At 40.4% G+C, this 16,022-nt stretch overlaps 1 protein-coding gene across 1 annotated transcript in view; it reads right to left on the bottom strand.

Annotated features, from left to right (window-relative positions):
* Positions 1-3,280: 3,280 nt before the first annotated feature.
* ACOT13 (acyl-CoA thioesterase 13) overlaps positions 3,281-16,022 on the bottom strand; it is a 115,585-nt gene continuing 102,843 nt past the window's right edge. Inside the window, exon 3 of the mRNA XM_044065750.1 lies at positions 3,281-3,473. Within this exon, the coding sequence (XP_043921685.1) occupies positions 3,317-3,473 (157 nt within the window). The 3' untranslated portion in view covers positions 3,281-3,316. The remainder of the gene's footprint in view (positions 3,474-16,022) is intronic.

Raw genomic sequence — 16,022 nt, 5'->3', positions numbered from 1 at the left:
TTAACTTGTTCAGCTTTGTTAGTGCCAAGAAGTAAAGAGGGAGTTCTTTTTGTTTTTCTGCAGTTAGGAATGCCATTTGTTTTACTGTGTCCAATTCCGCGCCCAAGAATGTCCTTGTTTGGGATGGTATCAGCCTTGACTTTTGTAGATTGACTGTGTATCCCAGTGCTTGTAGCAAGTAAATGACCCTTTGTAAATCTGTTGTCAGCTTGCTTTTGTTGTCCCCTTGTAGCAGGCAGTCGTCCAGGTATGGGTAAATTTGTATTCCCTGTAGTCTGCAATGGGCAATTACTGATGCCAGGCATTTTGTGAATACTCTGGGCAGTAGATAAGCCAAAGGGCAATGCTGAGAATTGATAGTGCTCTGATCCTGCAAGAAATCTGAGGTATCTTCTGCAGATTGGTCGAATGGGGACGTGCAGGTATGCCTCCTTGAGATCTAGAGTTACCAGCCAACACTCCTTGCCCAGCATGGGAAGAAGTTGCTGTAGGGTCAGCATTTTGAATCTTGGGACAATGATGTATGTATTTAAGGCGGACAGGTCGAGAATTGGTCTCCAACTTTTTTCCTTTCTTGGAACTAGGAATAGTCTTGAGTAGAACCCCTTTCCTTGCTCTGCAGTTGGCACTTTTTCCACAGCTCTCATGTTTGCTAACTGCATTATCTGTTGTAGAGCCTCTGTTTTTTGATTTGGAGGTAGATTTGGCATTCCTCTTTTGATTGGTAAAGTGTGGAAGTGGAACCGGTATCCTTGATCTATGGTTTGTAAAATCCACTTGTCTTTTGTTATATAGTGCCAGTTCTTTGAAAATAAGGTTAACTTTCCACCTAGAGGAGCTGCTATTTGTTCCCTGGTAGGCGGATTTAGGATTAAGTCACTGTGGTTGTGTTGATGTAGTGGCAGTGGTTGTGTCTGTGCCTCTGTTGTTACCTTGCCACTGTCGCCCTCTGTAGGCACCTCCTGTGGATTGGTTTCTGCCTCTGGAACGCCTGTTTCTGCCCCTTTGAGATCTTGTGGAGTCAGGAAAGGACCAATTTTTGGCAGGCCAGTTCCTGCTAAACCTTGGGGTTGAACCTGCAAGAAATCTTTAACCGCTTGAACGGATTTTGCCTTTTCTTCCATTTTCTTCATAACCTGCTGGGCAGGTGTACCAAACAAACTTGTCTTATCCATAGGAGCATCTAGTAACTTTGCTTTAGCATGGTCCGTAAAGCTTGCTCCTTTAGCCATGCATGCCTTCTTATCACTGTGCCAGTCATGGCTGATCTAAATGAAGCCTCCAGTGCATCATAGCCACATTTTAAGGAATGGTTACTAACCTGTTGTATGTTATTTACCATTTCTAATACATATTTCTTATCAAGAGATTCATCAGTGGTTATCTTTTTAGTTAACTGATCAAGCATAAACTCTTGGTATTGTATCATGTGAAACTGACAGTTTAAAGCTCTAGCTGAGAGAGTAGCTGAAGTGTAGACCTTTTGCCCCATCTGTCTAATGACCTTGCTTCCCTTTCAGAAGGAATAGGGTTTTTAGCTATGGTCGGGGCTACTGACTTGGGACCCTGGGATATAGTTTCGGGGTCTGCAAGAGGAGCCTTGTAAAGGTGGTGATGAGTGTCTGGCACCCTGTAAAATCTGTCTGGTTTGGCAGGGGCTGGAGGTAAAGAATCTGGAGCGGAGCAGACATCATTGAAAGCATCATCCACCACAGAGAGAACAGGAGGTATAGCTAAGGGCCTGTGTTGTGGAAGGTGCAGAAAGGTCCTAAGTCTTTTCTGGAGTCTGAAAATCCTGTTGCTGCCATTGGAACTGCTCTCGCATGGCATGTAAGGTTTCCCCAAAGGAAAATTCTTCTGGTGGGGAAGCAGCTGGAATGGATTCTTCAGCATCAGAGTCTTCAAAATTAGAGAAAGGAGCCTCTGGCTGGTCAGTTATGTCTGATTCATCGGCTGAATCATCAGATGACACTGGCTCAGGGGCTCTGCCCTAGGTCTCTTCTCTGGGGCTGAGAGGCCCTGTCTGGGTGAGATTGAGATCCTCTAATTAATGAAATTAAATCTTCTGCCAGAGTAAGCATTTGAGAACTAGAGGAGGGCCTGGTTGAAGGGGGTTTAACAGGCACTGTTTTAGTAGTCTTGGCTGCTTTAGCCCTGGCGAAGGCCTTAATGGACATGGCTGCTGGAGGCCTAGCAGCACCACGTGCTGGGGTAGAGACATCCAAGGGAATGGTGTCTGATAAGTCAGTGGCAACCACCGTAGTGGGTATAATTTCTGAGGCCGATTCAAGAATGGTAGCAGGGGCCTCAGTTGTAGAGATAGATTCAGCTGTACTTTGATCAGTTTTCTCGGTTTTGGCCGAAACCGAGACACTCGCGGTTTGCTTAACCATGGTTTCAGCCGAAACCGCGGACCGCGAGTGTCGGTCTTTATCTTTGCGTTTTTTGGCAGATTGGGAAGTCGGAGGATCCGACGGCATAATGTACGCAAAATCAGAACCGAAAAACTGTTCAGCAAACTCCGACCGACGCCTAAGCGTTCGTCGGTTGAAAGAAGCACAGGCCGAACAGGCTGCTACGTCGTGGCCTGGGCCTAAACAAGGCAGACAATAAGAGTGGAAATCTTTATGAGGTATTTGTTTCCCACAGGTTAAACAATTATTAACTTTTTCTGACATCGGCTGAGGCAAGAAAGAGTCCCCAACGGGGTACTTAGCTTTAGAAGTCTTCGAAGTAGTATTCGGTAGAAGTAATCTCTGGATCCGACCGACCGGCACTTGCGAACAGCTTCTGCTTCGGGCGCCACGCGGCAAGAAAGACTGAGGAAAATGGCGTCGGCTGATGCCTTTATACCCGAAGACCAACAGAGATGACGTCAGGTGAAGTGCGACATCAGCCGAAGCCGGACCCGGACTTTGGAATCCGGCCGACTGAAGGGCTGCCTGATGACAGGACAACCCAGTTGTTATGACTGCAGATGCATCCATGAAGGACATCAGCCTTTGTGGAACTCTACTGGAAGGACACAAAAGTCCAGTAAAAGAAAAGTAGCTTGTACATGGAAGACATTATTTTCTGAGGAAACTACACAGTCATTAATACTGTACCATAATCTGAAAACTACTTAGCTCAGTTGTAAAATCAACTCCTTAATTATGTGAAGTGTGAAACATGCCACTGTCAGTAACATTTTGGAAGACTGAACTGGTAAAAGGTTTCAGAAGGGAAGTAAGGGTGCTGTGACCTCATTAAAATAAAAAAAAGAATAAAAACTGAATAATAAGCTATACATTTTTATTAAATTGACACATTTCTCTTAGTTCCCCAAATGTTTTGTATGTCTTCCTTGGGCTAGTAGTTTTCCTGTGGCCTTGTTTGTGATATCCACCGTGGCAAATGCAAGAGTCCTCCCTTGTTTCAGAATCTGTGCAGTGATCAGGATTTCATCTCCAATCTTTGCAGAACTCAAATACCTAAAAAATGAATGATAAAACATAGTAAACTACAGTAAATACAATGACAGCACGTTTTTCAAAATGCTGGTTTTTTCCAATTTACAATAAGCTACAATTTAGGGAAACACATCACACTGTTAAAATAAAAACCAGAAGCAGGCAATTCTTTACACAGTTTCTTGTCCAACACATAGGACTGCACTGCTTTTATTCTTACATGCAAAGGAAACTTAAGATGCAATTTGAGAACTAAAATATGTTTTAGTATGTGACCTAATCAAAGCTTTTGACACAGTACCCCAACTCATGCAAAGCTTACTAAGAGAGGAATAAACTCCTATATCACACAATGGATTGCCAACTGCTCATAGATAGGACATAGGAAGTCAAGATGGGGGAAGCTACTCTCCACCTCCACAAAAGACCAACCACTAGTGTAGTCCCAGGGACTATATTATGCAGTCAAAAAAGCGAAACTGACACAGAATACCTGAAACTACTAAATCTCGAATGTCCAGAACAACAATTGCTGGGCCAGTTATCGGGACTTTGCCATATAGTGTGATCTTGGAGTTGGTATACTTAAGTAGGGGGGATGTGGGGGGTGGGGGTGAAGCCCCCCCCTAATTTATATTGTCTGCCTTTTCTTTTTGGCCCAGCGATTTTTTCCCTGGGAAAAATAATCGCTGTTCTGACCGTTCAAGATATTCTGTGCTCGCTCGTATCGTGATATAGACCCTAGTCCCACAGGGCTCGGTGCTGGGACCATTCCCTTGTTGGCATCTACTTCTCAGAAGTCCACACAAATGTCAGCATTTCATAGCTTTTATTTAGCCCAGCTAATTGCCAAAGAAATATCATCAAGGTCTAATGAGGTAATGATTCCTTTATATTCAGCATTGATCAGGCCAATTATCAAGTACAATGCACTATATGGTCTGTACCTCACTAAATAAATGTTCCTAACCAAAAAGTCAACAGGCCTACACTTCCTGAGCTACGAAGACAGAAGCTCTAGCCCTTCAAATCAGCATCTCACAGACTTTTGAAAGGAGACCTTTGTCTCGATTACATCTCCATTAAAAACTTGCTTGTCCTGGACTGTTTCTCTCCAAGTCCAATATCGCCACCAATACTAGAACTAGGGTCTTGTGCCAGTCATGCTGTGCATATTGTATATTGGAAAAACAGAAAAAAAGTTAAAAAAGCGAACTTACCAACACATTTATGCAATTAAGAGACGAGACAAAACAAATGCCTTATTTAGACACAGCATAAACTGTAAGGATTTTAAAAAATTCCTCTTCTGCATATTGGAAAAGGTAGGTAGACAGAAGAGGGGGGTAATTGGCCCTGTTTTTTTAGAATATAGGGAAACACACTGGCAGGTTTTGTTGAATGCCACAGTTTTGCCTGGTATTAATGACAGGATTTCTCTAAGGAGCTTGCTTCATTTAAAGGCAGACGAGATTAGATAAAAATTATATAAGTGGTTGAACATAGAAGCAATTAAGTTAGTATCTAATATATGTATTATTTATAAATATATTTTTTAACAGATGAAATGTTTATTATATATGTATTTTTTATAGGAGAACTATTCATGTATTATACACAGCTATATATTTTTAAAGAAAGAACATATTAATGTGTTTTTAACTTGAGAGCACTGATTGTGATTAATCACTTGAATTCTATATAAAAAAGGGGGAAGTGTGTAAGGTTTTGTATCTGATGAAGTTCCGTTTGTACTGAGTGTGAATAAAGGGAATGAAAGCGCTTATAACCTTACCCTGCCTGGTGTCTGGTTCTTTTCAAGGAGAAGGTATCCTGTGACATTTTTGTTGGATTATTTAAAAATAAACAAGATAATTGGAACAATATCCACAAATATACATTGGGATTGACTGGTATGGCTCTCCTGGAGAAAAGATGTGTAGCCTGAAGGAGGGTACTGGCATGGCGTGAAGGGTGATAAGGCTCTTGTTTTTCTGCACACAGTTCTTTTGTTCATATGACTCAGTGGCCTTGAATATCTAGATATGTACATGGTATCTTATCCCTCCAGAGACATCTATTTCCCATAGTGTTCCAGTCTCCTGCTCTCATATTACATCCTTTTTGAAATGCTACATCATCTCCCCTAATATTCTTTATATCTTGTGTTTTGGTGGAATATATAAGCAGGCAGTATAATTTTTTACACCCTACCAACAGCCTCTTACCACTATAAGTCTTTTGTACCTGTCCTTCATTTGTTCCTCAATCTTTATTCCTATACCCCTCTTAATAAGATCCCTTTCTTTTGGTCTCCTCCTGTTCCAGCAGAGAAATCCTCCTTCTTACCTTTCTTTACAAAAGTTTTGTGTTCTTTTTTATTCAGGTGCGTTTCCTGTAATTTTCTTAGTTGTGCATTACTACGGTAAATACAGTTCTGTACCTTCTATTACCAAAAAGCATATGTATATTCCACACACTAAGTTAAACTGTAACATTTAAAAAATACATTTATTCTTATATTTTTTTTTGCTCCTGTGTTAGAAACTGTTTCTTCAGTCTGTTTTTAGCACTTTGTGCCCCTTTATATATTTTTTCTGTAGTATTGTCTTGACTGAACCCAATCTATTAAAAGACACAATTCCCTCCCAAAGAAAGAAAGAAAGAAATAAGCAACATATTAACTTTTTACATATTTCTGCAACTTCAGAGCTGATGGTCTTCACAAACAGCTGTTTAAAGTTTTTCCCCAGTGCTCTTTATTATTGTAACTCTGATAGTTGAACAGCAGCTATTATAAAGTACTGATCTAATTATTTTGTTGCCTGCAGCATTTCATTTCTAAAGCTGTCTTTCTACTCTTTGTACTACGAGGAAGCCAGTAAGTATTTCAGACACTGTAACTTTTTTGAAATGTCAAGCTTTACTATCCAAACACAGATCTGACTGGATTTAAAATATTTTCCAGTGTACATTTTACATTTTAGCCATACCAAGCAACATTTGCATTTACAAATTTCCCCCAGTCAAAGTTTCTGGTACATTATTTTGTGTATTTTGCTATTCAATTAACTTTCAGCCAACATACTTAACTTCTTAATTTTTGTATACTTTCATATATCAAGAACATACATTACCAAAACTAATTTTATACCATATTTTCTTCTGATTTTCATCACATAATATAACTATTTTTCTTTTTCATTTATCAGTCGTTTACTTCTATCCACCTCCACTCTAAACTGTCATGGTACCTTTATCAAAAAGAACATAAAGACAGTTTGCAGTCTGAAAACTGGGACTGTATCAGACAGCATGCAGTGTAAGTTCTCCCCATTCAGTTGCATACATATATTTGTAAGTAAATTTTGACATAATGCAACATTGCATTTATATTAAATAAATAGCTATTTATGTTTAGTACATAATGATTTCAATGAGTTTGAGGTGTCATTCTGCATGCAGCTCACATTTTGAGACTATTATATTTTCTGCCACATAAACATTAGTTATCTTAAGAAGTGTCCTCATTTCAGTGATCCTAATGCATTGTTGTTTTTAAGGTGCCTCCTGCCTCTTTTAACTGTTCCATCTCCTTTATTTTACACTCATCCTTCTATTTGGGGAAAGCAGGAAAGGGCTTTCCAGGAAATCTTTCCCTTAAAATGTCCATTGTTTGTTTTTCTACATCTACTGACTGCTTACTTGTGCTTCCCCACCTTCTCCTGTCTCCAGTTGTTTTCTCTTTACCAGTTCATCTAGTGCCTGTTGAGGGTCTACATAGGTTTTTATTCAAACAGACTTGAAAAAGAAGTTGTGTACTTACCGTAATGTTCCATTTGTGTTGTTCATTTTCATTTATCCTTGACATATGGGTTTAGTTCCGACACTGGGACCGACTCAGCCATTAGTACAGCTTGTGCAAGCCAAAAACTCCTGAGCTTCACCTCTACCCATAATGCCTCTAAGTTACCGCAGATTAGAAGGAAATGGCATAGATTAGGAATACTTAAAGACCATACCTGCTTTGCCCTAAATACTACAATAAGTTGAGAATACAAAAGCCATTCCACCAAAAAGTCTTCAAAGGCCAGGGGATGAATGGAGGGGTCAAGGATAAATGAAAATGGACAACACAGATGGAATGTTATGGTAAATACATAATTTATTTATGTTGTCAATTTTCATTCTATTCTTCACATATGGGGCAGAGTCCCCATCTACCTTAGAAGAACTCACAGAAGGATATTCTTGAGACCACTGAAAGAAAGGACCCTCTTTCCTAGTGACCAAATCCAATTTGTAATGAGTAACAAAGGTATGAGAAGCCCAAGTTGCTGCTGCACATGTCATCCACTGAAGTTCTAGATTGGAAAACTGCAGAAGTGGCTACAGACCTTGTAGAATGTGCCTTAACAGACCTTGGCATATCAATTTTCTTTTTATTATAGATGAAGGATATACAGTCCTTGAGCCATCTGGCTAGAGTCAGTGTGCTGACTGGTTTACCAAACCTTGCCCTGGAAAAGTGCAATTGGTCAGACTGTCCTTTGTTCTGTGAAGATAAAAGTGTAATCGTCTTTGAATGTCCAACAAATGTAAGCAGTATTCACCTTTGTTAGAAAAATTTGGAAAGAATACTGGTAAATTAATAGTCTGATTGATATTAGACTCTGACACCACCTTTGGTAGAAAGGTGGGGTTTGTCCATATAAAAAACTCTGTCCTTATCAAAAATCAGATAAGGTGGTCTACATGATAAGGCTTGGAGTTCTTCAATCCTTCTAGCAGAGATTATTACCACCAAAAATAATGTTTTCCAAGACAAGTACTTCAGATCAGTCTGCAGATCATTCAAAGGGAGAATGCACGATGGATTGTAACATTAGCTTAAGATCCCAAGGGGGGGGGGGGGTAGGATCTTTAAAACGGGATTTCAATAGTGTTCCCTTTAAAAATGACTTACAAAGTCTATGAGTGGCCACCCTGGGGGCTGTGGTGATTCTTCCAAACCATTATGGAAATTTGAAATTGCTGCAAGTTGAATTCTGATGGTAGATTGGGAAGCTCCATTATTGAAAAGAGAGGCTAGGAAATCTAATACATTTTCAACAGATGCAGAAAAAGGGTCAGTATCCCTGTTATAAACCCAAATACTAAATTTCTTCCACTTACTAGCATATAGTTTATAGGTGGAAGGCTTACGAGAAGCTAGAAGAATTTAATGTACCAGGGAAGAAAGGTTAATTCACCCGGCAATTAATGGAACTGATGGAACCATGCTATCAGCTTGAGGTTCAGATTGCCTGAATGAACTAGTCTGTCTGGATGTGACAGAAGGTCTGGAGCCAGGTTCAGAGTCCAAGGTCATTGAGTCAGATAAGGCCAATGATAGGGGAACCATACCTGTCGAGGCTAGTAAGGTGCAATGAGGATTAATTTGCTTTTCAGCCTACGTGCTTTCTGTATGAAGTTTAAAATTACAGGAAACATGGAAACGGCATACATTAGTCCGGGAGGCCAAGTGTGGAGAACAGTGTCTCTTGGTGACTTCCCCCGGAGGGGGAATCAGGGCAAAGTAGTTGCTACACTTGTTCAGGGGAGAGGTGAACCGGTCACAGCAACACTGGCCCCACTAACAGAAAATCCTGTCACTTCTGGATTGAGAGACCAGTCATGAGGCTGGAGAATACATCTGCTCAGTTGGTCTGCTATCATACTGGAACTCCCCAGAATGTGCACTGCTATCAGAAAGCGGTTGGAAGAGACAGTCCAGTACCACACTCAAAGTGCTTTTCAACAAAGGGGGTAAGATTTGGTTCCTCCCTTTTTGTTGATGTGCCAAACAACTGACATATTATCTGTTTGAATTGCAACTGTTCCCAGAGGAACAGCTGATTGAAAGGCTTGCAACACTAAAAGCACTCCTCTTAGTTCCAGAACCTTGGTAGGCAAGTTGGCCTCTAAAGGGGAATAAGTGCCTTGGACAGTCTTGCTCAGAAAATGCCCCCCACCATATCTGGGAGGTGTCCGTGGTCACTACAGCCTTGGGTTTTGGAAGGCTAAAGGGGCGGCCCTGTATAATTTATTTGAACTCACCAAGCTAGATCTTTGCTGCAATGACTAGTGATAAAAATTTGTTCTGACATGGGTTGGTATAGCATGGACCATTGAGATGTTATCAGCCATCATAGAAGTCTCATGTGATATCTGGCTAGGGGGACTAGAGTTACTGTCGCTGCCAAAGAACCTAGGACCTGTAAAATTAGGGAAGCAGGAATCTTCTTGCTGTGAATTACCTTTTGACCCTGGGCTACTATATTTTGAAATCTTACTGGTAGAACAGATGCTACAGTACTTCTCATATTCAGCACTGCCCACATAAACTCTAAACTCTGAGTTGGAGACAATTGAGATTTTTTTGCGATTTATAGTTATTCCTAGGTATGCACAGGTGTTGAGAACATAATCCTTAGCCTCTATTAAATCAATGCCTGGTTGGAGTGGTAATAAGCCAGAACATAATCCCTAGCCTCTATTAAATCAATGCCTGGTTGGAGTGGTAATAAGCCAGTCATCCAAATATGGAAATACCCGGAATTCTTGCAGTCTCAAGTGAGCTGCAACTGCTGCCATACATTTGGTGATCATCCTGGGGGCTGTGGTAAGACCAAAGGGCAGCAACCTGAATTGGTAATGACTGACTCCCAGCTGGAAGCAGAGGAACTTCCTGGAGCCCAGAGGAACTTCCTGGAGCCCTTGCTCATTTTTATGTAGTAATACGAATACGAATCCTGAAGATCTAAAGAGCACAAACAGTCATCCTTTCCTAAAAAGGAAAGGACAGACTGTACCGTGACCATCTGGAACTTTGTTTGTCGAAATGATTTTTTCAACACACCGAGATCCAAAATTGGTTTCCAGTCCCGTGTCTTTTTTTTTTTGCATTAAAAAGAATCTTGAGTAAACTCTGGTTCCTGTCTGGTCTGGTGGGACTTCTTGGATGACTATTTTGTCTAGAAGTTTTTGAATTTCTAGAACTGCTGGTTTCCTCTGACTAGGTGGAATATTGGGGATTTTTTTTTTTGTATATGGGGAAAGAAGGGAAAGGAGGATAGAATAACCTCTGGAAATAATCCGTTGCACCCAAGTATCGGTTAAGTTTAGCCAGGTGTTTAGGTGCAAGGATAAGCAACCTCGGACTGCCTCAAGAGGAAGGCAATCAGGCCTCCCTTTAGGAATGCTGATAGGGCTTACTCAAGAAAAAAAAAAAGAACCTCTGGATCGGCAGACCACCTCTGCTGTGTGGACGGTGTCTTCTACTGTTGTTCCCCCCTGACTCCATGCGTGTCCTGGAAAGGCCCTTGGGATTTCTTTTGAACCACATTTTTCCACCATTCCTCTGATTCCTAGAGCAGGATCTTTGGGGAGTGGAAAAATGACCACCCATGGCTGAAGGTCTTACCATCCTTGTCACACCTGGAAAATGTCTCTCTCTAATAGGTGGGCTAAATAGAGACGATCCGTCAAAAGGAGCATTAACGAATGAAGGCTTAAATGGCTTTGCAAAGTCACAAAGCCTTATGGCTATGCCTGGACCCACTCCTCTGGAGATCCCTTTGGCTGCATGCGCAATGAGCCTCATGGACAAGTTCGACACAGACTCCAGAGTGGCCAACTGAGAAGCAACGTTTTCTTGTACTCCCTCAATAACAGCTCCTGCTAGGGTGTCCAATAGCTCCTTCATCAGATCCCTTTGAAGTCTGGTAAAATGTGCTAAAAAGTTCAAGAATCATAGAGCCAAGGTCAAGGAAGCGTAAACCTGCTTGCCAAACCTATTTACTGCCCAACACTTTCTGCTGGGTGGATGGATACAAGAACTCTCCTCTGCAAGATCCTTTTTTGTGGCTGCTGCTACGATCATGCCATCTACTGCTAAACCTTTAGCCCAAAATTGTTAGTCTTCGGGGGCTGATAAAATTTTCTCAGGTCGCTTGGGGACGGGTTCAATGGTGTCAGGTACCTTCCACACCTGCTGGGAGATGTACTGAATTAGCTCATCAGAGGGTGGAATCACCCAAGTAGTAGATGGGTGGGTACAGAAAGCCTGCAAGTAAACTGATTCTTCAAGGAAGGGTTTTGGGACTTGTTTTAAAATTTCTAGGATGTCTCCAAAGGTGACATCAGGGGGTGATCTCAGGGACCCTACCCCTTCATCAAAATCAGTGCCCTCCATGACCAATTCCTGAGGGGAATCTAAGTGCTTCCTCTTGCACTTCTTCTGAGGAACCTCCTCAGGGGACAGTCTGGTGAGGTATCAGAAGATGACAGAATTTGTATCGGAGGTTCCTGCGGTTTCAGTACTCGCTGTGCCTTTGGAGATGCATGATGACTACTGGAATGAGAGGAGGGTATTTGCTCAGAGGAGGAAGGGGCTGATTGAGTGCCTCTCCATGCTTTGAAGTCCGGTCCACCTGAAGAGGGAAGGGAGTCTAGAACTGAGATAGACTCCCTCGGAACCGTGGTCACTCCCTGCTCTGATGAGACCACCCCCAAGGCAGATGCCAGAGCTGATCTGAGCTATGCCGATGCTCCAAGGTGCAGGGACAGCTCCAGAAAAATTGAAGTTGACTCCTGCCCCTAAGAGCCAACAAGGCAGATATGGCTCCGGGAGGTCTCTGGATTGGAAAGAACCAAATAACTCAGGGTAATCACTGGTTCCAAAGGAGAGAGGAATCTCTGGAACCAATGCAACCGGTGCCAGATGACGTGAAGCTGGGAACTCTGAAACCTCAGAGAAGGTCAGATAAGGAGTAGTTAAATGTGTAAAGTGTGGGTCAGCACCCAAACCTGCAAATGTTAAACCTCTTTCCCACAGAATTTTCTTCACCAGTCTCTCCAAATCCAGTTCTGTAAGGCTTTTGGTGGAACGGACTAACATTACAGATGGCGATGTAGGTCCTTGTAGGAAAACTTCAGGCTGTCCTTTTGTACTGTATCATTACCTGGCCCCAAAGTAGATGGTGCTGATGAACAGCCAGAAGGTACTTTATCTTGTGTCGAGAGTTTCGGCACCAATGTTTTATAGTCAGGACTGGTTGTCTGTACTGGAGATTTTCTCTATACCAAAGATTTAGATCCCAAGTCAATCTGTTCCAACAGCCTTTTAGGAACCAAGGATCTTGGTTTCTTAGGTGTCGGCACTGATAGAGAAGTTGGTACCAACAAACTCCTCTTTTTGCCCTTCCCTACAGAGGAGGAGGAGGAAGAAGGCAAAATAATCTGTCTTACTCTCTTCATGAGCATATATAGCATCTCCAAAGGCAGAAAAAAATCAAGCTTTTCAGAATTAACTTATTTTTCCTCTCTACCAGGACTCTGTGACTAAAGTCATGGCAAATGCACAATCCTCATGTAAGTGGACATGACCCAAACAATGAAAAAAATATAAAACAGAGGCTAAACAAGTAACGCCAGTCGATTAAATCCAAAACTTTTACTTAGTTAGCGCTTTCATGCAGGACACGACCTGCACTTCTTCAGACAAAGTAAAATAAAGCACCTTACATTTTTATATGTGGTTCAAAGTGCTTAGACCAAACCCACCATTAATTGGATAATTAAATTGATTCATCCAATTAAGTCAACAATGCAGCAACCACACAAAAATTGACTTTAAAAAAATATATAACATTCATCAAAAATGTTTGTATAAAATTATTCATATACAAAATCATCACAACCAAACATTACCTAACTCTAATTTCATTATATTATTATAAAATATAATAATGAATTTAAAAATATAAACTTATCAAAATATAAATGAAAATAAATTCATTTTATATTAATTATATCTGTTCTATACTATGTTAAAAATAATACTGTACAAAGCTGAATTTAATTTTCATTTAACACCAAAGCAAACCTTTATGTTGTTGGAAAGAAATATATAATTTTTAACTTTAGATGCATAAAAGTTTTCATGCAAGGGTATAAAACTATCTTACCAAAAGTTTTATATATATACTAACAATATATGCAGAAAAACTGCAAATCAGAGAGGAATCTTGTGGCCACACTTCTGGCATTTTTTAAGCCAGTGGGACCCTTAGACTTTTCAGCCATGATAACAAAATTAAAGTACACACCACAGTCAAACTAAAGAGATATACAGAAGACACATTCAAACAACTATAAGGATGAAGGAAAGAATTTTTTTTTTAGGAAAGGAAGGAGACTATCAACAATGATAGTAAAGGTTCACAAAGTGTATGGAAAGGGGCTATCAGCAATGATAATTGGAGGTACACAAAAGTATATGGAAAGGAGGAAAACCAACAATGAAGGGGTAAAGGAAATGTATAGGACTATAACACAGTAAAGATGAAGAAAGGATATAACAAGACTATGAAGAAAATTTAGAAAAAAGTTTACATAGCTCAAGAGCTATGGCAAACGCGTCTGTCTTCAAAAGCGGCAAACAAGATCTTAAGTAAGAGAGAGAGGGATTTTGGCTTGCACAAGCTGTAGTAATGGGCGAGTTGGTTCCAATGCTGGAACTAAACCCATATGTCATGGACAAAATTAAAATTGACATCATCGGACGTAAAGTTTCACTTCTCTGCAGAGTCTTATGGAAGGAGGAAAAGCATTTCTGCTAGCTTGTGTTTGTAATGAAAAGCCATTATCCACATAAGCCCTTGCTCTTCCAGTCTTTAAGACTGTTCCCTTCCTCTATCAAATAGAAAGGATTTCCTCCTTTAGCTAGTATGTCTGTATTTTAATCAGTTCATGTCTTAGCTGCTTCCACAGTCTCAAATTCTGAAAATTTACTCTGTGCTCTCTATCCAGTGCATATTTTCTGCTCCATTTTTTCTTTCATCACCTTTTTAGTAGTGTACATGCATACTAATTATCTGAATGTATTGTTAAACTGCTGCTATTACCATTTGCTTTCCACCACACTGCTTTCAGTCTCTCTCTGAGTTTTCAGCCGTCAGTCTTCCTTTTACTTCACATTTTTTAATTGTTGACCTTTTGGACAACAAAGACCCTTGTCAACTGTTAACAGAGGTTGCTAACTGAATAGTTTTCAGGGTTTTTCTAATTTAAACTGTTCATTGCCCAGATCTTTATTTTCAGCTGCTTATACTGCTGCTGCCGCCATCTTGGAACTACAATGGGAAACAATAAGTTTTCAAGGCCATAGGGCCTATGAAGAGACAATTCCCTATATGTGTAGACTTGCTTATAGATCTTTGGATTACTTAGCTGTTATTTGTGACATTTATAAAGCCACCTCACGTATCACTTTTGAATTATTTGCAATCTAAAATTTCAACACCCTTTTGCAATAATTACAGTACATAGGAAGTTTTTAAAAAACAGAAAAAAAAATGAGTGCCATAAATGATACTTTAATAGGTATTATTCAAATTATTTATGTTAAGAGCTACAGGCTGACAACACTAAATGCATAAAGCTAGCTGAAAGTACAGAAAACTGCACTGGAGAGTCAGGTGTGCAAACTACTTACATCCTAGAAATCAACTGGCAAGTCAGCAAAATTGATATTGTGCAAGTACAATGAGGACTGCAGTTGTGAAAGTTGTCACATTTCAAAATTCAACAAAATAAAAATGATGGGTGCTCAGCATAGTGCCAGACATGTGAGTAGCAGTTCTGGCTGGACTACTTGAAGGACTAACACCCCCGTGTTAGCTGGTTCAGAGGTTTAGTGAGTAAGTTCTAAAGACCTAATGGTCAACAAGGTGCTTGAAGCCTTGGATACCACAGCAGAACTTGCAGATGCTCATGAAGTCATCCATTCTCTTCTTAAAGGTACAGTTTAATGGGCTGAGTTAAGGTGACAGTTAACATAGGCATGGGAGTTTGAGATATGAATTTGTCACACTTCATGTTATGGTTAGGCTGTCACAGCAAATAACATCCAAATTTTTACCAGGCTACATACCCTACACTTAACACTCTCCTAATGCCTAGCCTTTCTTGAGTATCCATTATCCCCTCTCCTACTGAAAAGTTAGGCAACATACCCTAAAACAAACAAAACTTGAAGAGAGACACCAGAAGAAGGAAAGCAGGCAGGATATGCCTTCCTGGTCAAATTTTTTCATAGACCCAGCTGTATAATGCATACCCACAATTTTTACATTGAATATCTACACCTACATGACTAGTAGGACAGAGTGCCAAACTACATCTTTGTGGATTTTGGTTCTTTGGGATTGCACCTGTAGAAAGTTCAGCACAAAAAGAAGACCTGGGTTTTGACATCATGCTAAACATAACATATTTTCTAAAGGTTATAGTGAAGGGGCCAAGCTGTTGCAGCAGAGATACCACACTGACAACAATTGCAAAAATAGCTACTGAATTGGGAAATACTTTTGTGGAGTGTACACTAGGAAATCTCTGAAAAGATTTGTCATACTTCTTGTGACATTGCCAGCCAACTATGTGGAATTTTGTAAATAATTCTATGTCATTTGTGAATGTTGATATGATTTATACAGAACTGTATGTTATGTACTGAGCTTCAAGAAT

This window comes from Protopterus annectens, chromosome 3.part0 (genome assembly GCF_019279795.1).
Source record: "Protopterus annectens isolate FY-2018-M chromosome 3.part0, PAN1.0, whole genome shotgun sequence".
Classification (NCBI taxonomy): Eukaryota; Metazoa; Chordata; order Ceratodontiformes; family Protopteridae; genus Protopterus; species Protopterus annectens.
Note: the sequence above shows the minus strand (reverse complement) of the source record. Positions and strands in the feature narration are given on the sequence as shown.